Genomic DNA, 20,402 nt, shown 5'->3' with positions numbered 1-20,402 from the left:
GTAGAGAGAAGAGTGTTTCAAGTAAAGGGAAAAGCACATACCAACTCCTTGTGCAGGAGAGAGCTTAGAATTTTTAAGAGATTGCAAGAAGGCCACTAAGGCCAGGATTGAAAAAGAGAGAGAGAGAGAAAGATTGAGGTTTGAAAAACCGGGCAGCGACCAGACCACGTGGCGGGTTATGGACTGTGTTGATGATTTGGGTAAGCTGTTGAAAGGTTTTAAGTATATGCCTAACTTGTGTATAGATGAAATAAATAATACACTCAGTCTATGTGTGTTCATTTCAAATACGTGAGAGATGCTATTGTGATGGATACAGTACAGATTTATTTTAATGTTATTTAATTCTTAGCAGCCATTAGTTACAATGCATTTCTTAACACATACAGAATGGAAGATTGGTAGGATCTGTGAAATATTATAACAGGTATTTATACTCAGATTTCGAATTTGCTTCAAAAAAATAGAAAAAAATTTCTATTCCCACTTTAAGTCATGTAAATTGGACTGTCCCATATAAGGAGGCTTTTTATTTTCAGGTTTTGTTTTGTTTATGTTTCTCCTACATTAGATTTTTTTTAAGTTACCTTAATTGTTAACACTTTACTTTGTACTGATTTTAAGTAGGTGATACATAGAACTTCACATTAGGGCACTAGTAAAATAAGGCAATAATTAATTCTGTATGAGCCATGGCCAGGCACCAAGGAACTTATGGACTGGATACAGTTTAGGTTAGATGATTTTTTTTAATGTTTATTTATTTTTGAGAGACAGCACAAGTGGGTGAGGAGCAGAGAGAGAGGGAGACACAGAATCTAAAGCAGGCTCCAGGCTCTGAGCTGTCAGCGCAGAGCCTGACACGGGGTTCAAACTTGTGAAACACAAGATGGTGACCTGAGCTGAAATCTGACACTCAACCGACTGAGCCACCCAGGCACCCGTAGATGATTTTTTTGTACTGTAACACAGAGTGATGTTCAGCCTGTGCCATTAGAAATACATAAATAAAGTGAGAGGAAGAGTAACTAAGCTCTGGAAACTAAATTAGTAGCGGGAATCCCTGAAACTGGGGAACTTCTTACAGTTTGGGAGGAAGAGTTTCTTGATACAAGAGGATTTGTCAAGTGACATAGTGTGGCTTCTGTAGTCCAGTTCCCAGCACATTTCAGGGTGAAAGTATCATCAAGGCCTGAGCCTACTTTTAAGTCATTTGACTCTGGGACTTTTTTTTCTGTGGGTTTGCAGCTCCAATTTTATAATAGAAGCCAAATACCATTATTTATATTTTTGTTCTACAGGAGTTTGATAAAGAAGCTAAAAGTTTTGTGTTTGTCCTGGAAGGCAGCAGCCAAACAAACAAAATCCAGTTACCAAAGGAGAATAAGCAAATCCGTAAGTAAGATTTTTAATTTTAGAGCTTAACGTTTGATTCTTAAAGTTATACTTTTAGGTCTACTACACAGGCATTAGTTTGATTTTTACTGGCATCTGTTTACTTAAAGTGATAGGCTTGTTTTTAATTTAGGAAATAACCTTTGCCAGGCTTTATATAATGTGTATTGAATATATATAAATATTATATAAATACATATATTCTGTTTCAATGTTAGTTTGAAATCTGGAAGTATTTTTAAGAAGATTTAGAAGATTATTTGATAGCCATTGATTATCATAGTACTGATAGTTATTGAGTAATTAGTATGTGCCTATGATTTCCCTAGCATTTCACATTTATTAACTCTCTTAATCCTGACAGTGGTTCTTTTGCAATGAACACACTGAGGTTGGCTCCTCACCAAGAAATCAGAGAGTTAAGGGTAAGCTTTGAAATAAACCCAGGAGTTCTAAATGATAGGAATGAATTAATGAGAAAAAGTTGTGTAAGAAACTATAGAAGGCATTACTTAATGACACATCAACTTGTAATACCATTAGGAATATTAATATTTAATATGTTTAGATATAAATGTGTTTCAACAAAAGCCCAAAGAGTAGATTTTCAGTTCTTACTTTGGAAATTCGGATCAGCATTTTAAAGCAGAAGGAACCTTGAGAGATCACCTGAATTTACGATCAGAAGCCCAGTTATTGGCAGAACCAAGGTTAAAATTCAGGACTCTATCACCTATCAAATTGGGCTTTGAGTAAACTGATGGCAATGTAAGAAATATAGTTTTTCAAAATGATTAATCAGATTTTCATCAACTTTATGCTATGTATTTATTAACTATAGATTTCAGGTGGTTTATTAAGTATAAGCAGCCAGTTATTTTTTTATGTTAATCATTTACTTATCTGTTCCTTTATCAATTAAGAACATTGATTGAGGGGCACTTGGATGGCCCATTCACTTGAAGGTCCAGCTGTTGATTTTGGCTTAGGTCTTAATCCCAGGGTCATGGGATCAAGTGCCCCTGTCTGGCTCCACGCTGAGCACGGAGCCTGCTTATGATTCTCTCTTCTCTCCCTCTTCCCTTCTCCCCTACTTGCACTCTCTCTCTCAAAAAAAAGAAAAAAGTTATGAAAAGATCTGTTCTTGGTACTGGATTTTCTCCTTTTGATTTAGCTTCGCAAACTTTCACAGGCTCTGCTTTAGCTACCACTTCAAGCTACTGCATGTATATTTTAGATTTCTAACACATAAACCAAATCATAGAAATTATAGATGGAAGGTGATTAATTTTAAAATGGTTTGCCAGTGTTTCTTTCTAAAATAAGAAACAGAACCTGAAAGAGAAGGGATAATCTTTTTGAAATAATTTTAATTAATTTGCTACCATTTTAAAATTATGATTTCCTCATAGTTCCTGTTTTTTTTAAACAGTAGAGTTTTTTTTTTAATTATTTCCTCAAAAATGTATATGCTTATAAATGAGGTGAACTAAGTAAGGTGAGCCAGAGAAATATGCCTGAAACTGTAGGTTATTCTTACTACAGGAGACATGGTCCATCTCTTTTTTAAGGACATTGACTTTGTGAGATGGGTATATCTGATTTGCGGGAACATGACTTTGTTCTAAACCAAGGTCTCTTGTTGGCCTATACTTCTGTGTAATGCCCTTAGCATCTATGCACATAATCATGTTATCAATAAAATCAAATCACTTCTGGTAACCTTTCTCAGTTGGATCTGAGAAAGATTTCTCCTCTACCAGAGGCTCAGTGACTAAAGACAAGCTCCCTTTACCTACATTTATGTAAGTTTTTTTTTTTAGAAATAAAACAAATTTAACGTGTTATAATTGCTTTTTAAAAGGAAAAATGATAGTTTTAATTGGAAGAAACAGAAGACTCTTTTAATGTATTTCTTGTACAATGCCCTGCAATTAAAAATTAATCTGGCTCTTCTGTAGCATGTGTGGTACTATAACAAATGGAACAGTTTACAGAGTCTGCCTTGTACTAATGCCTTTAAGATTAATTATTTGTAATTTTTGATAACAGAACTTTATAGCTATTTTTACTAGTATAAAATGACCTTCTAAGTGAAGCTGTTGTTAAACTTAAATGGTGTGTCTTGAATGGAGAATTAGCTTTCAATTAACATTTCTAAATTTAATTCAGTTACCATTGTATACTCCTATTTTAAGAGTAAACATCCACTTTATTTATGCAAACTTGACATTAGGTACCCCATATGTGTTTCCTACTATATTAGGTACTTAGGAAAAAAGTTTAATGATGAAAGTAAGTATGTTTAACTTTTCATTATTTTCATTTTTTTGAGAGAAAGCACATGTGAGAGAGTGGTAGCAGAGGAGGGACAGAGGAAGAGGGAGAGAGAGAATCTTAAGCTCCACGCCCAATGCGGAGCCCAAAGTGGGACTCAATCTCATGACCATAAGGTCATAACCTGAGCCGAAATCAAGAGTTGGACTCTTAACTGACCGAGCCACCCAGACGCCCCTAACTTTTCATTTTAAGTAATGATATTTCTGAATTATATTTGAGCATCTCTGAATACCAGAGTTTTGCTTGTTTTTTACTTAACATCTTATCAAATAAAGGGAAATGTGATATTAATGATCAGATTATACACTTCTCCAGTGCACGAATCTTGCACCATTTCTTCGTACGCCTGACTTAGCATATCATATATAGTTGGTGCTTGTTAAGTTTGTTAAATAGTCCACATTAAGAAACTGTAACAATTTGGTCATAATATCTGATTATAGCCAGTTCGCCTTCCTAACCAGACTTAAGTAAATGATTGACTAAATAAATAATTCCATGCTACTCTTCATCCTGGATCACGCTATGGAGCTGCCCCTATGAGAAGCAGCTCTGTCACGTGCGGACATGTGGATGGTCTGTCCCAGGACTTATCATTTGGATGGTCTGTCCTAGGACTTTCTGTTTAAGGCTTTTGTTTGAAATTACTGTTTTCTTTGCCAGTGGCATCTGGATCCGATGGTGTGTCTTTTGGGATCAGCATCCCTGAAGCCTTGTGTTTATCTGAGTTTCAGCTGCTCTGGAGGATGAGGTCATCTTTATGAGGTTTCCCCCCAGGCCTCCCCCCAACTCCCATTTTGGTATTCTTTCTAAAATAAATGTCATTATGACTTCCTCTGTTTAAAACCCTTCAGTGGCCTTGACCTCACCACTCTACTGAGAATGCTCTTGTCAAGGTCACTAGTGATCTCTCTATTCCTGAATCCAGTGGCTCATTCTCAGCCCTCATCTTGCTTAACATATCAACACCATATGGTAAAGTTGACACCCTTTTCTTCATTCATCTTCCAGGATGCCCATCCTCCTAGTTCCCTTTCTACTTCACTGGTCTTCCTTTTTAGTTTCCTTTCATGGTTCTTCCTCTTCTCCTCAACCCAGCTTAATGTTGCAGTGCCTGTGGACCTGACCCTTTACCCTCTTTCTGCATTTCCTCCCTTGGTTATCGGTGCTAGTCTCATGGTTTTAAATGCCATCTCTGTCTTACTCCAGCTTACGTTTATTTCCAAATCAGACTTCCCTCTCAAACTCCAGACTTGTAGTTTCAGTTGCTAGTATGACATTTCTACTTGGACTGCTTAACCCTAGAAATTACTCGTACTGCTGTAGACAGCCACATCTCAGTTGTTAGCAACTTGTCTTTTCAGTGGCTCAAAAAACTTATGTCAGTCCAATTTTTCTTTTCTTCATTCCTTCCATCAGGAAGATCTTGTTGGTTCTATCTTTAACTTAGTTTTAGAGTCTACTACTTCTTGTCCCCGCCAATGCTACCATTACTTCATGCTTGGAATGTCTCATGCAACTGTCTTCTCATTGGTCTCCCTATATTTTTTTACTTTCCTCCCTACAGTTTGTTGTCAGTTTCACAGCTAGAGCAGTACTTTGAACTATAAGGCTCTCCTCTCCTGAAAATGCCCCATCTCTCTTGGTTAAAAACCAAAGACTGTAGGACCTTGCAGTATTTGGTACCCTCTTAGCTCTCTGACCTTACCTCCAATTACTCTTTCTGTTGTTAACTCTGCTGCAACCATACAGGTCTCCCTGCTGTTTTAAAACATAGCCTGCTGCCCTGTCACCTTAGCACCTATGCATAAGCTGGTAATCCTCTGCCTAGAGCTTTCTTTTGCCAAATAGCTGCATGGCTCACCCTTTCCCCTCCTTTAGGCCTTTATTAAAACATCATCTTCTCCAAGCTCCTGGGGGTGCTCAGTCAGTTAAGCGTCCAACTTGGGCTCAGGTCATGATCTCACCATTTGAGTCCGAGCCCCACATTGGGCTCTGTGCTGACAGCTCAGAGCCTGGAGCCTGCTTCAGATTCTGTGTCTCCCTCTCTCTGTGTGCCTCTCCCCCATTCATGTGCACGCGCATGTGTGTGTGCGTGCGCTCTCTCTCTCTCAAAAAAAAAACATTAAAAAAAAAAGTCATCTTCTCAGTGTGAGACCCATCTGCCCTGTAATTTATACCCCTTCCACACACTGTTGATCCCTTTTACCTTTCTCTACTTTTTCCCATAGTACTTTCACCATTTAACATGCTGTTTGTTTCTTAGGGTTGTTTTTTTTTTTCCAATTGTTTTTCTCACCATTGCCAAAAAGCAAACACCCCCAGCACAGAAATTCAGTGTGTTTTGTTCACCTACAATAGTGCCCAACACATAGTAGACATTCAGTAAATCTGTGTGGGGTAAATTAATGAATGGATGAGTGGCTTCCCATTGATTTTGGGATGACCTGTATCCTTTGGATGGCCTTCATGGTCCTGAAAGATTGAGATCCTAGCTATTTGCCAGAATTACCTCCTGCTGCTTTTCCCTTTCTGACTCTCCTACCAGCCCTTTAGGTCTTTCAATCCATCCATTATACCATGGTTTCTTTCATCACATGATGGAGTATTCCCTCTCCCTGTAATATGTGTTCCTTCATCTGCCTTGCCCACTCAACCCCTGCTTATTCTTTTCAGTTGAATTCCAATGTTATTTCTGCCAGAGAACCTTCACTCATCATCCTCTTTCCTCCAACAACCCAGGATTATATGCTTTCATTTCACCCTGATCTTCTTCCTGGAACTAGAATAGAAGTTCCAAGAGAGCAGAGACCGTGGCTGTCTTAGTCACTACAAAAATGTCCACATCGAGTCTGGCATGTAGTAGATGCTTAATAAATCTTTATTGAATGATAGATCTAATTTAATCCATACAGATAATCCTGAGGTACAGATCTAATTTATTAGCCCAGTTTTACACACGAAAGTGAAAGAGCCCAGAAAGGTTTTCTGATTTGCCCGAGGAATATGGAATGCCCAGTAACAGAGGCATAGCCGTTTACCATCTTCTGGGTTGAAGTAGGAGAGTGGACTTTAGCAGGCTCTTTGTGCTGGGACTACGCTGGGAACCAGGAAATAACTTCAGCTGTGACTTAGCAGGGCATATGGAAAGGATTATCTTGCGGTGTTCTAGTCCCAAACTCTTGGACGGTAAAACAAACACTCGTGAGGTATGTGTTGGGCATCTAACTGTTACTGGCTGTGAGGGAACAGCTCTAAAACCCACTGCTTAAAAAACGAATGGTATACTGGGGCACCTGGGTGGCTCAGTTGGTTGAGCACCCAACTTCGGCTCAGGTCATGATTTCGCAGTCTGTGAGTTCAAGCCCCACATCAGGCTGCATGCTGATGGCTCGAGGCCTGGAGCCTGCTTCGGATTCTGTGTCTCCCTCTCTCTCTGCCCCTCCCCCACTCATGCTCTGTCTCTCTCTCTCTCTCTCTCTCTCTCTGTCAAAAATAAATAAACATTAAAAAAATTTTAAAAATGAATGGTGTTTTACCAGTTAAATGCATTTGAAAATATTCAAAGGAAAAAAGGACCTGAGCCCTTAAAAATAGAGGTAATTAATTTCAGCAGAAAACAGATTAGAAAACTGCAGAAACCTGTGTATTTCAGTAAAAAACTAGATTTTTATGAATTTTTATATACTCAGGCATTTTTGGACTACTAGTAGTTCACATTCAGCATTAGTTAGAGTGATTTTCAATATAAGGTAGACACGAAGAGTCAGTTTAAATTTAGTAGGCCACTGGAAAAAAAAATTACTAGGGAGTTTATTTAGCATTTCTGACACACAGGATCAGTATATGTCAAATGTTATTAAAGTACTTTTTACTTTGTCAGATCATCACCATATGGTGTTGTCATACTTCTTTTAATCTTAGAAGTGAAGCCTTTTGGAAACTAGGGCTTCTATATGTGAGAAAGTAGAATTACAAAGCTTTCTTTTTTTAAGAGCAAGTGTCTTTCAGATCTAAAAATGTTCATAGGAAAATGCCCTATATGTGGAGCTCCTTGTGTTTGAAGAGAACAGTGCTGATTCAGTGAGATGTGGGACACAACTTAGGGACCTTTGTGAAGACTGATTTCATTTATCCAGGTGCTCTCTCAGCTCTACATACAGAGGCCATTGTGCAATAGAAGAATCAGTGGAAGATGCAAGAGAGAGATTAATTAATGATGGTTTATTAAAGTTGGCCTCGTTTTTGGTGTCTCACATTGGTTTTGTAGTCCAGAACTCAGGTTGCCTCGCTGACTTTTTCCATAAATTTAGTAATATCCTGTTCCTAGAGAATTTTCAAAGGTCAGAGCCTGTTACTCCCTAATGCCATTGTATTGCTAGTCTATGGATGGCTCTCTGGAGCAGTTTATAAGCTTGACATTATAAGTAAAAGTTATCCTTGTATGTCTGATTTAAAAAGTAGTAAGCAGACTTGACCTAATATGTTTGTTTTTTAGAAACTAAATTTCAGGGAAAATGTAGAAACTCTAAGTTGTTCAGGAATGTTGCAAAACAGTTCATTGAAGGAACTTCTAAACAAAAAAGTATATATAGACTATCCAAGCAAGTATTGTTGCTTTAAAATACTTAAATTTGTTAAGCCTCCTAAGTCAGAATAAATAGAAAATAATGTGCATCTTAGACCAGTTGCCTCTTCAAGCATTCCCCTATACTATTAGATTTGTAGGACAGGTTCACAGATAAGTGAAAATATTTCCATTTCCTAACAAAGTCCCACATGAGGAAAAAAGTTCCTAAAAGGGATGTTTTAGGAGGAAGTGATTCTAAAACATCCATTAGGAGCATCGTAATTGAGAGATCAAGCAAAGGTTCAAAACCTAAGAGAAAAGGAATTAAGTGAGTAGGTCTGAAGAGGTAATATAAAATCAATTGGTTTTTCAAACAGTTGTACACTTCAGCTGTCAAAAGTGCCGTAGGGGTTGGCTTTTCTTCATATATTTTTAATTCAGATGAAGCTGGTGATGGAGAATAAAAGCAGTTTGCAGTTTGTGAGCTTTGAATTAATTAAAAGTATGTTAAATTAACAAAAGGTATTATAAATGAAACTACGTTCCTCCATCCATCTCACTGTAGACACATTTAAAACCATATGAACTAGATATGGCTCATCAAACCTTCAGTTGTACTTGTCATAATTAGAATTGTTTTTCTTGATCTATTGTTTTTTATTAAGTTGTTTAGTACAGTTAAAACTGTCAGTGGATAAAAATAATTGCCACACGCTTTTATGGCTGCCTTGATGGGAATCTGTAGTTTAATTTTATATGTTTCTGTTGAATGCAGTCCTCTGTGTACATTCTCTTGCAACCTAATAAAAATAGTAAATAAAAAATTACTATTTTTTAATTTTTCATAAAAATTTCACCCTACAGATGGGACTTTAAAAGGCAACATTTGTTGTTAGAGTTTCGTTTGATTTTCGTCAACTTTTTTGCTTTTATAATGAGGCTGTAACTCCTGGGTAGTGTTATTACAGGTCTGTATTACTGAAACGTTAAAAGCTTCAGATTGTTGAATGTGTGTGGTTGTGTGTGTTTATATGCACATATAAATGGTTGGGACATATTAATGTATATTTTTCCTCTCTCATTCTAGTTGGACTGATCCAGAGGTTTCTTGTACTTCAGATTTACATACCCTTGGGACAAGACTTCTCCACTGAATTGCTGTAAGATATACAGAACTTCTTTCAATGTTTTATGTGTATTAGACATTTGATCAATTGAACCAGTATGGACAGTCATTAATTACAAGTGGCAGTTTTTGCATTAAAGAGCAGTGACTTACCAAGCCGACATGAAGTAATTAAACTAATTTAATCGTATTTCTCAGCTATCTCTATAGTCTGTCATTTCCCAAGGGGAAAAAAGCAAATTTCATCTGTTTAAGAAAATATCAAAGGACTATGGATTTGACAATAAACAACCTATAACATGAAGAAAAAATAATTTATAAGTTTGAACTTTTGGTTCAAATGAGGGATAACTTTGTACTCTATGCTATTGAAAACTATGTTTGGATTACAATGGATTGAAATACCTCATTTTAAAGTTATTTACTTAATGTGGCTCAAGCAGTTGAGCATCTTGATCTTGACTCTTGATTTTGGCTTAGGTCATGATCTCATGGTTTGTGAGTTTGAGCCCCACGTTGGTCTCTGCACTGATAGTTCGGACCCTGCTTGGGATTCTCTCTCTCTCTCCCCTTCTCTCTCTGCCCCTCCTACATGTGCACGCACGCGCTCTCTGTCTCTCTCTCAAAATAAATACATAAACTTAAAAAAAAAATAGTTATTTAGTCTAGAAATATTGGCCCTCAGTGTTGATATATGAATGGCTTGGAATATATTTTATTTTATTATTTTTAAAAAATGTTTATTTTTGAGAGAAAGAGAGGGAGATAGAGAGCTGGGGAGGGGTAGAGAGGGGTTGGGGAGGGAGTCCCAAGCAGGTTCCATGCTGTCAGTGCAGTGCCCAACATGGGGCTTGATCTCAGGAACCGTGAGATCATGACCTGATCCAAAATCAAGAGTCAGGTGTTTAACCGACTGAGCTACCCGTGCTCTGGAATATATTTGTTTTAAATAGCCTTGCTATGAACAGATTGTTTAGGAAAAATGAGAATATACAACTTTAATTCACTTGAGCTGTCTGTGGTCTGAGATGATTGTGAGAATGGAAATAATGCATTGATTTATATACTCATATAGCATGGAATATTCCTTACAATTTCACTAACAAATTTGCACATTTGTTAAAACTTTAGACTTAAGGTATGGTATTTTCTCATTTCTCTTTGTAATTAATAGCTGTCCAGTACCTAAGCTTAGTCTTTTATTTTCCCTGCTGGAATAAATAACTTTTCCTACTAATGAAGGTAATTTTGTACTAGTTATACTGGTGCAAGCGCAGAGGAAAGAAGAGCTTTCTTAATAAAATGAGAATAACATAAATTTCAGGTTATTCTTTTCTCTTTGTTTATGCGAAGTACATTATTAGTGATTTGTGCATATGTTGGAAAAATATGAATTTTAGGTAATAATATACAGTCTTGTTTTCTTGAAAGACAAAGGACAGATGGAACAATTTTTTGCCTTCGTTTTATTCAACTTTAAACCTCAGTAAATATCTAAGATTTTCTATTGTCCTCTGCCATGATTACCATAATTCTTTAAAATAGTTCTTATAGTAACAGGACCAAAAAATTATTTGATGCTCTTATGTATCTTTCCCTGGTTCTGCAGAAAAAGCATTTTCAAGACTCTCTAAAGGCATTCTAAAGGTACAGAGTACCATATAAAGCTTTATTTCCAGTGTAAGGGAAAGTGGTTTCCTACCAAATGGAAGGAGGCAAACTATATTTTATTTTTAAGCTTATTAAGTTTCTTATATAGAAATCCAGTGCAGTGCCTTTTTTTCTTCTGATCTCTACCACCGGTGCTTTTAGATTCTTAGGAAGCAGCAGTGGAGGCACTGGTGGTTGGTCTTCTGATCAAAGCTGTGTAAGACTCTTGGCTTGACCTTGGAGCAGAATCTTCTGCTGATGAGCATTCTTTTTCTATGCAAAATTAAGCTTTATTTGTGTCCTCAAATACTTGAGCTTATCACCCTAGCGTAGGCAATATACTGTTTTAGGCCTAGGCAATACACTGTTTTAACTAAGTTGATAATAACTAAAGCTTCAATTATTGAGAAATTGACAAGTATGTTAGGTTTAACTTAAGTCACAGCAAGAGAGCAGCTGATGTGAATAGCCTATCACTTTGTTACCCTGTTATTTTTTTTTCAAAATTTTTTTAATGTTTATTTTTGAGATACAGAGAGAGCACAGGTGGGGTGGGGCAGATACTGAAGCAGGTTCCAGGCTCTGAGCTGTCAGCACAGGACCCGACACGGGGCTCAAACTCACGAACCGTGAATTACATGAGCCGAAGTCAGACACCCAACTAACCGAGCCACCCTGGCGCCTCTGTTACCCTATTATTAATGAATGCTCTCAGCTGATGTAAGGGTAGGGAAACAATTGGTGGAATTAATTATTAGACTTTGAGTTCATTTGACTGTAGTCATAGATTGTTTTGTTCTCATACCCACATGGACAAACAAGTATTTGGATTTTTCAAATGGCTTTAGTTTTTTGGTTTTGTTTTTTTTTTTAAGTTTATTTTTGAGAGAGAAGCATGCATGCATGCTCGCGCATGGAAGAGGGGCATAGAGAGAGGCAGGTAGAGGATCTGAAGCAGGCTCTGCACTGATAGCAGAGAGCCTGATGTGGGGCTTGAACTCATGAACTGTGAGATCATGTCCTGAGCCGACATTTAACTGACTGAGTCACCCAGGTGCCCTTCAAATGGCTTTAGTTATAGTTTTAGCAAAATAAATGTCTTATGGACAAAGGTCAAAATTATCAAATAATATGGGGAAGACATTCTGTGTCCTGATCTTGTGAATTTATCAGATTATAAGGAAATGTATTAACTCTGCATTTGAATTTGTTGCTAATAGATAATCAAAATATTTTGCCATTTTAGGAAGTAATGACAGAGACCATATTTTTACAAGAAAGAAGGTAGAATAACGAGTTGAGATTGTCTTTGTAACTACAGCATTTTTTTTTTTTCTTAAATGAAAGGACTTTTTTCAGCGCCCTTCGTGTTTTACGGTGTTTCTAGCAGCATAGCTCCAGGCTATTTTAAATAATACATTTCTCTAATAAGCTTGGAAAGCCATATAGCAGAAAGATATCTGGCTTCTGAAATTTTCCGTTGTCAGAATGGGAGAGGCATTTTGTTTCACAAAGACACGTTTACACATCAAGAGGTTTTTGTAAGTGGAGTCTTGCCAGCTGGATTATGAATGCAATCATCATTTCTTCAGCATCTTCCCATGTCTCTCACATCCACTAGATGATTGTACTGCTCAGGGGGGAGGTCACGCATCTGTGGGATAGTGGATGCCTTAGAACCAGCAGCGGCTCTGCTTGAGGAACCACTCATTCAGTCAGTCCACACGTCACTGAATTCCTATTCCTGTCATGCAGTGTGTTTTGCATGGAGTGGTGGGGTTTGGAGGGGGGGGCGCGGTTTACGTCAAACCTGTACACTTTCCAACTCTCGCTTCTACCCTCCTAGTCCCAAACTGCCATCACGCCACCCCTCATCTGCTGTTGAGCATCCCAGTGGATATACCAGATTCTTCTCCTGTCTTTTTTCATTTTAATCTCCACATTGCAGCTAGAGTGTGCTTTCTACTTTTGGGATGAGCACTGGGTGTTGTATGGAAACCAATTTGACAATAAATTTCACATATTGAAAAAAAAAATAGAGTGTGCTTTCTAAAAACCACCCGGAATTCCCATTGTACTGAGAATCAGCTCTCAAGTTCTTGATAGTCCTGTGTGCTCTGGTCTCTCACCTTTCCCTTCTCATCTCGTCCCTGTCTGCCCTGCGCTCACATTTGTCCACCAAACTGGCTCATTTCCAGCCATACTGGCTTTGCCAGATGAAGTCTTTTCTTAGGCTTCTACACACAAGTGGTTCATATCCCCATTTCTTCGCCTTGCTGACTCCTTCTCAGTCTTCTCATCTCAGTTTATGTGCCCCTTCTTCAGAAAGGTCTTCTTGGATTTCACCCCACTAAATGAATTTCATCTTTTCTGCTCTTTTCTAGCACCCCATTCTTTTCCTTCTTTGTAACTATACCAGTTTGTAATTCTGTACTTACTTGATTATCTGTCTTTTGGGGTAGATTTTGAGTTCCATGAGGACAGGGACCCTGTGTGTTCTACTCATCTGGATATGCCAGGACCTAACAATGCCTGGCACAAAAGCTCTGAGAGGTGGATGAGTGGGCACTGGGGACAAATGGATTGAAATGAACAGGACCCAGTCTCTGTCCTCACAGAGTTTATTCTGAGGGTGAGAGATCAGTTAAAAGGCAATTGAAATACACCTTGATAAATGTTATGATGACATAACAGCGAGACTTGTAGGTAACATGTGAAGTACTAGGTAGAAGTAAGAGCGTAGGCTTGGACCTGGACAGATCCAGTCCTGTTTTATCTCTGTGTGACTTTGGGCAAATTACTTAACTCTCCTCACCCATGGGATGAGAGTAATAATACCTACTACACTGGTGTGTCATAAGAATTAAATGAGAAAATTAACATAAAATAATAATGGCTTACATTTATTAAGTACTTGCTATATACCAGACATTGTCCAAACACTTTGTTTTAGCTGAAAGAATCCTCAGAACGAGCCTCTGTTATTGCCTCTGTTTTGAGGAAAGTGAAGTCCAGGATGGTTCATGAATTTGCCATAGGTCATAGACCTACTGACTCTTAGAGCTAGAATTCACACTTGGAGTTTAAATGTGGAATGTGTTTAAATATGTGCCCTGCACCACTATGCCATGCTGCCATACTTGAAAATACCATTATTTTTCTATCTAACTATACATGCATACATATGTAGTAGGGATATTTTATTTGAATCCTATATGAGACGAAAGGGGTAAGACTTCTACACCTTCTTTAGGGGCTTCCCGTAATACAGTGTTAGCATTAGAGTTTGGGGAAGGAAAAGTCTGCCGTTCTGAGAGGATCCTGTTTCTTCAGAGCTGCATAACCTGACCAGAGTTATCTAAGCATATTACATTTTGGGTATAGAGCAAAGGGAGTGTTTACTGTACTAACGCATAGTGTATTTAGCAATAAAATAACGGAATTCTCTCTTCTCTCTTGGTGTCAACCCACAAAATAAAATTCCCTCCCTTTTTAAAAATAAACTCTTCATTTTGACTTGCATATTTCTTAGCATTAGTTGCGGTTTTCATTTCCAAAGTATTTTAGTGCATCTCTAGCTCACTATTTGACCTGAAGTTAAATGATTTAATAAACAGCAGATTTTTAAGAATTCTTTCCTTTTGTGATCTCTTCCGTACATGGCAGTGGGAAGCCAGTGGTTCCCCTGTGTGGGTTGTTAGGTGTTTCAGAACCTGGGGGCAGACATCTGGTATGCTGGAGGAACACTATGAACCTGAGCTCTTGGAAGAGAACCAACTGCATCTTGAAATAGAAATCCATTTTGCTATATTTGATGCTGCCAATCACACTAAATGATTTTGGAATATTACATTTTTTGACAGGAATTGCATTCATTATACTGAATAGTGTTGAGATGCATTAATTCCTTTCTCCTGATTTTGTCATTATCTCGATGAATTCTGAGAGACATTTTATATTGTTAATGCCTCTAGTGAACTGACATTATTTTTCTCATTTTCACTCATCTCAACCAGGGCTTTTTTAGGATGTGGGATGAAAACACTATGAAGCTGGTGGTGGGTATCATGTGCTCTTTGGAGGCTGGGATGCTTAGCCTGTATAGGTCCTGGGAAATATTGCCAGAAGGGTTCACATTTTGAGCCTTTGGCTATTTGGAGTACTACTTTCATGTGGAATCTCACAAGGTAAATTCTTAAAAAAGAGAGACTTCTGAAAGGGCCCCTAGTCCTTTCAAATTTGAACTGATTTGTTGTGATCTCCACATTGCAATATTCTGAATTTGAAACTCTATCTGAATAGAATTTAATGATTTTAACCTAGAATTTGATCTAGGATTTGTGATGCTCATTCCAGAATTCTTCTTTTATCTTTTTGCTCTATCCCCTGGTTATATGCCTTTGGGTCAGGCTCTTAAATTCCATCTCAGTTTGCTCTTCAGCGTATGGTAATGTAAACTTCTTAATTTTATTGTAATTGTCAGAGTTAATCAGAGATGTTGGGGCTTTTTCTAAGAAATTTTAGGAGGTTTAGGTCCATGTGGATCTTAAAGCTTTCCATTTCTGTAAAAATGGAAAACTGAAACATACCCATCCTACAAAACAAAGCTTTAGCCTTAAGGTAATTTTATGAAAGTTTCCCCTACATCACCTTTCCTATTTTGTTGCTAGTGAGCCAGACAAAGAGGTCAGAAAAGAAGTTTAATAGAAGTTTCAGGTCCTTCGACTCTATTGAATTTTGCTCCTAATGCCTCTTCTTCAGGAGCATTGGAGACAGTAGACTCCTTTGAAACTGTATACCAAGTAAAAGGAATATGGCTTCACAGCTGCAGACCTGTTCTTTTCACACGTTATTAGTCTTCTTCAGACACTTTAAAGCCACCAGAGTCGAAAGAACAGCTAAATTTCATGTCTTTACATCAGAATGACATTGGTGAGAGCTTTTGAGATTGTGTCCATTTAACCAAGCACAACGCTTCTCGTGGAAAATTTACTTTATGTTTTTGGTCATTTTGGCACCTTCCTTTAAAGAAAATAGTGGTTGCTGTGTAGCTTTTAAGTTATTTGTAAAAATGATGTTATCCAAGGACCAAGTATTGTATTATCCAATAAAATCCTTTATATCACTTAGTGAATACATGTCTAAACTGTGTGTTTAGAACCAGGCAAAAATGGCCAGGAGTTGCTCTTTTTTAAACTAGAAATATGGCGGGGCGCCTGGGTGGCGCAGTCGGTTAAGCGTCCGACTTCAGCCAGGTCACGATCTCGCGGTCCGTGAGTTCGAGCCCCGCGTCAGGCTCTGGGCTGATGGCTCGGAGCCTGGAGCCTGTTTCCGATTCTGTGTCTCCCTCTCTCTCTGCCCCTCCCCCGTTCATGCTCTGTCTCTCTCTCTGTCCCAAAAATAAATAAAAAACGTTGAAAAAAAAAAAATTTTAAACTAGAAATATGGTGTACTAAAGTGGTCATGACATTGCGAGTTTGATTAACATTTTGAATGTATCTCATGGCTAATTCTGACTTCTATTTTTTTCTTTTTAAAATCATCAGTATTTAAATCTCATTATTTTAATTATGTCCAATTAAACGTGCTTGCATAATCAGTATATTTTGTTACATGCATTCGTAAAGAGAGCACTTTAAGATGTTTTGCATACTGACTTTCATAATATGTTAAATTTGCATGCTTTAAAATAGGTTTTGTGTAGAAGTTTTAGGTAACACGTGGTAGGTGTACAAATCAGATACTCTATTCTTTAATCTCTTAAATGTCTTTTGAGCAATCTTTTCTTTCTGGTTCTTAGTTCAGTTCATTTTACTTCTCTAAATTACCTTGGCAGTACTCTTTAGCTAACCTAGATATATGCTGAAAGCTAAAACACAATACTAGCAAAGGAAAAATTGCATGTATGGAAATATTTGGAAGTGTCCTTACTCTGTCAAATCATAATAAGAGGCCATGCATTTGTTAAAGCACCGTGCAGATAAATTATTGCCCCAAACACCATCAGGGCATAAGTCAGAGTCCTGTCCTGAGTCATCTTGCAGGTTTGGGAGTCACTGGCTTTGCCGTGTGTTAGCTTGAAGACCCTGGGCAAGTTGCTGAGTCCTCTGTGTGTCACAGCCTCATCTGTACAATGGGGATGATATTTATACCTATTTATGGAGTAATTATGAGGATTGAGTTGGATAATGTCAAACGGTAACTGCATAATTTACAATTTTTTATGTCTCTAAATAAGAGTGCAGGGATATTTAATTTTTAGATTGTCCTTCTAAAACATTTTGAGACAAGTTGGGCATGTCTGTTTTCCCTGTGAAATCTTCATGGTACTCATCCCTGACAAGAGATGGAAAAGTAGCTTTTCTTTGATCGAAGTCTGCTTGACTAGTGACTCATGCCAGTTCTCTATCTGGAAGAAAGTGATCAGCATAAACATGAAGAGACGTGACTCCCACCCATTGAGTATGGGTGTTAGCAATTTATTTAGAAGACAACTGTAGGAACTCCCGGCTTCAGAGCGTTGGTTTGAAGGGACTTACAGGTGACCGGGCCAAGCGTGGAATCACAGATAGAGAAGAAGGTTCATCTGTGAAGAAACAGGCCCTGGGAAAAACAAAGCATATAAATTTCCAGCACTTAAGGTATAAGATTTAGGCCTTTGCTATTTACCAGTGCCCGTGTTCTCCTTCACTAGCAGGGATGATTAAAGACTACTCATAGCAAATCACATATCTTCCAGATGCTCTTCCTTCTTTGATATGGCAGAGTTGGAAAGATCGATTTCTTCAATGTCATTGATACATAGCTTACTTTTTATTGTCAGGAGAAATAATTCATCTAGTTTGTTTCTCCTTCCCTATCACTGCATTTTATTTTTAGTCTGGCACTTAGTAATTTCAGTTATTCAAAGTAAAATCATCTTAAACATCTACAAAATACAATATAATATGTATGTTATGGGACTTATATGGTCCCTATTATAAAACTTATAATAATAAAGGAATTTTTATTAATGGAGCATTCTAGAACTTCTTAATGTGGAAGCAAAATTCCTTGTTAGCAATTAAAATATGTCATGAAACTTTATGAAGTCATTTGGCTTTGATTAAGTCGTCCAGTAATAAATACAAGGAGAAACCCTCAATGGGGAGGGCTGGTATCTCTAGAATTCCTGATTTTTGTAATTTTCCCCCCATAAATTGTAGAATTTCTTACCTGGATGCGCAAATACTTTGGCATCTTTATTTGGATTCACAGAAATAACTTTAATGGAATGAAATATGTATAATAAATCATGAATGTATCTTACAATAGCACTTACACATAAATCTATTATAGCGTTTATCACATAATGGTCTTATTATTTATGTATCTCTGCAACCAACTCCATACCCTAACTAGACCATGAGATTTTCAGGGGCTAGTGTATTTGGATCCCAATGGAGCTATCTTTGAACTTCGAATTTCTTTCTTTTTTTTTTTTTTTTTTAAGTTTATTTATTTTGAGAGATACAGAACGCATGCATGGGGTGGGGGGGAGAGGTAGAGAGAGGGAGAGACGGAATTCCAGGCAGGCTCCGTGCTGTCAGCACAGAGCCTGATGTGGGGCTCAACTCACGAACTGTGAGATCATGACCCGAGCCAAGATCAAGAGTCAGATGCTTAACCAACTGAACCACCCAGGTACCCCTCTTTCTTTTTTTCTTTAAGTTTTATGTATTTATTCTCTACCCCCCATCTGGGGCTCGAGCTCATGAACCCGAGATCAAGAGTTGTATGCTTCCTCCGACTGAGCCAGCCAGGAGCCCTGAACTTTGAATTTCTAAGTCCTATTCTCTCTTTTTTTCAATCTTATGTACATGTTGGGTTAATAATGTTTATATGTTTTATACAAGCAGAGGATGCCATTTCTCCCTCAAAAGATTGAAATCCACTGATACGTGGTTCGACCTTCTCTTTAAAATTGAGTAGTACTGCATAGTTAAAGTAAGCTGACATTGCAAATTGCAACTACATTAAAGTCCTCTGTTGCTGGGAACTCTTAACATTTGCTTTTATTTTTTTAATGATCAACATTTGAACTTTAAGTTTTAACCTTTGGTCATAGGCAGCCTAGATCCATGACCATCAAATTTGCCACAGCCCAAGCTTCTTCATCCAAAGGCCCTACCGAGTTGGTGGTCACTGGGCACCCATGGTCTTTTTGGATCTGACCTGATGCCCCTCTCCCTCCATGACTCGCTCCACTCCCTTCCCCTTGCCATAGACACCCTGGTTGCTGAACACCAAACACGCTCTTATGCCTTTGGCTTAAGTTTCCATCCAACCTAATCCTGTCTCTTCACCTTTGAAACCCTAGGCGAAGGCCAAACTCAAATATGTATTCTCCATGAATCCTCTCCGAGTTCTCTGGTTGCAGTCAGTCTCTCCATTCTCAGTGTTCCCATACTTGTGTATATGATTACTTTGAGGATAAGGACAACTTATTCATCACTGTGGTCACTCACAGCACTTAGAAGAATTCTGTGTGCATGGTGAGTCCTCAGTAATTCTAGTTTATATTGTATTATGCTGAAATGTGTTAATATACTGTCAAAGTGGTTCTTAGATTAGAAAAAGATAGAAAAAGAAATAAGAATTAGAGTGAGAAGGAGGTGAATGGGATTAAGAAAGTGTCCAGCTTTCCTCTTCTCAGCCCTTAATGCCTGGAAAACTACTAACTGAGCCTTAATTTAACCTTTTATTTGCCCTGCCAAGTATAAAGTACATTTCTTCTAGCTACACCTCTGCTGGCAGGATAGTAACTATTTTGAAGAATGAAGAGAGTCAGGAGAACTTACGTAAGGAGAAATAAGTACCCTTGAGTTTTCTCAAAATGGTTATGTGGGTAGGAGTATATGTAAGTAAATGTTCTCAAGGCTGGATTAAAGCTAAGGAGCATCACATTTGGCTTTTTGATAAAAATTCTGATTGTAAGCCCATAACAGAACTCCAAGAGAACTTTAATTAAAACCAAGTAGTCAGCACTTTTTTATTAGAACACATTAGTGATCTTACATTTTATATCTTTTTCATATTTTAAAAGCTATTATAATAAATTGAAACAATGACAATGATATGAAATCCTCAGGATAGTTGGAGGTTGGTTACATTTGTTAGCAGTAAATAGGTACAGCTGTTCTGTTTGCTATACATAGGTATTACCATCCGCTTTGTTCTGAGATTAAGTGCCATTGATTTACAACTTGGAAAATAAATTATTTAAAACATATGTGATTACTGCTATACCATAAACATAGTGATGTGTAATAAAATGTACAC

At 37.7% G+C, this 20,402-nt stretch overlaps 1 protein-coding gene across 30 annotated transcripts in view; it reads left to right on the top strand.

The window, feature by feature from the left end:
• The window catches only part of CFAP20DC (CFAP20 domain containing), a 238,260-nt gene that overhangs the window by 3,770 nt on the left and 214,088 nt on the right, over window positions 1-20,402 (top strand). For 22 of the 30 annotated variants that reach the window (XR_006199909.1, XR_006199910.1, XR_006199908.1 and 19 more), the window contains exons 3-4: window positions 1,302-1,395; window positions 9,393-9,465. Coding sequence is in view for 17 of the 30 variants with exons in the window: in XM_042929841.1 (XP_042785775.1) it covers window positions 1,302-1,395; window positions 9,393-9,465 (167 nt within the window). In the remaining 13 variants the exon portion in view is untranslated. Of the gene's footprint in view, window positions 1-1,301; window positions 1,396-1,759; window positions 1,821-9,392; window positions 9,466-19,440; window positions 19,616-20,402 lie in introns of those variants that run through there. The other 8 variants (XM_042929837.1, XM_042929835.1, XM_042929846.1 and 5 more) reach the window with 4 other exon arrangements.

The sequence above is a fragment of the Panthera leo genome, chromosome A2, assembly GCF_018350215.1.
Source record: "Panthera leo isolate Ple1 chromosome A2, P.leo_Ple1_pat1.1, whole genome shotgun sequence".
NCBI classification, from domain to species: Eukaryota; Metazoa; Chordata; class Mammalia; order Carnivora; family Felidae; genus Panthera; species Panthera leo.
The sequence above is the reverse complement of the archived record's forward strand: the minus strand, read 5'-3'. Positions and strand labels throughout refer to the sequence as shown.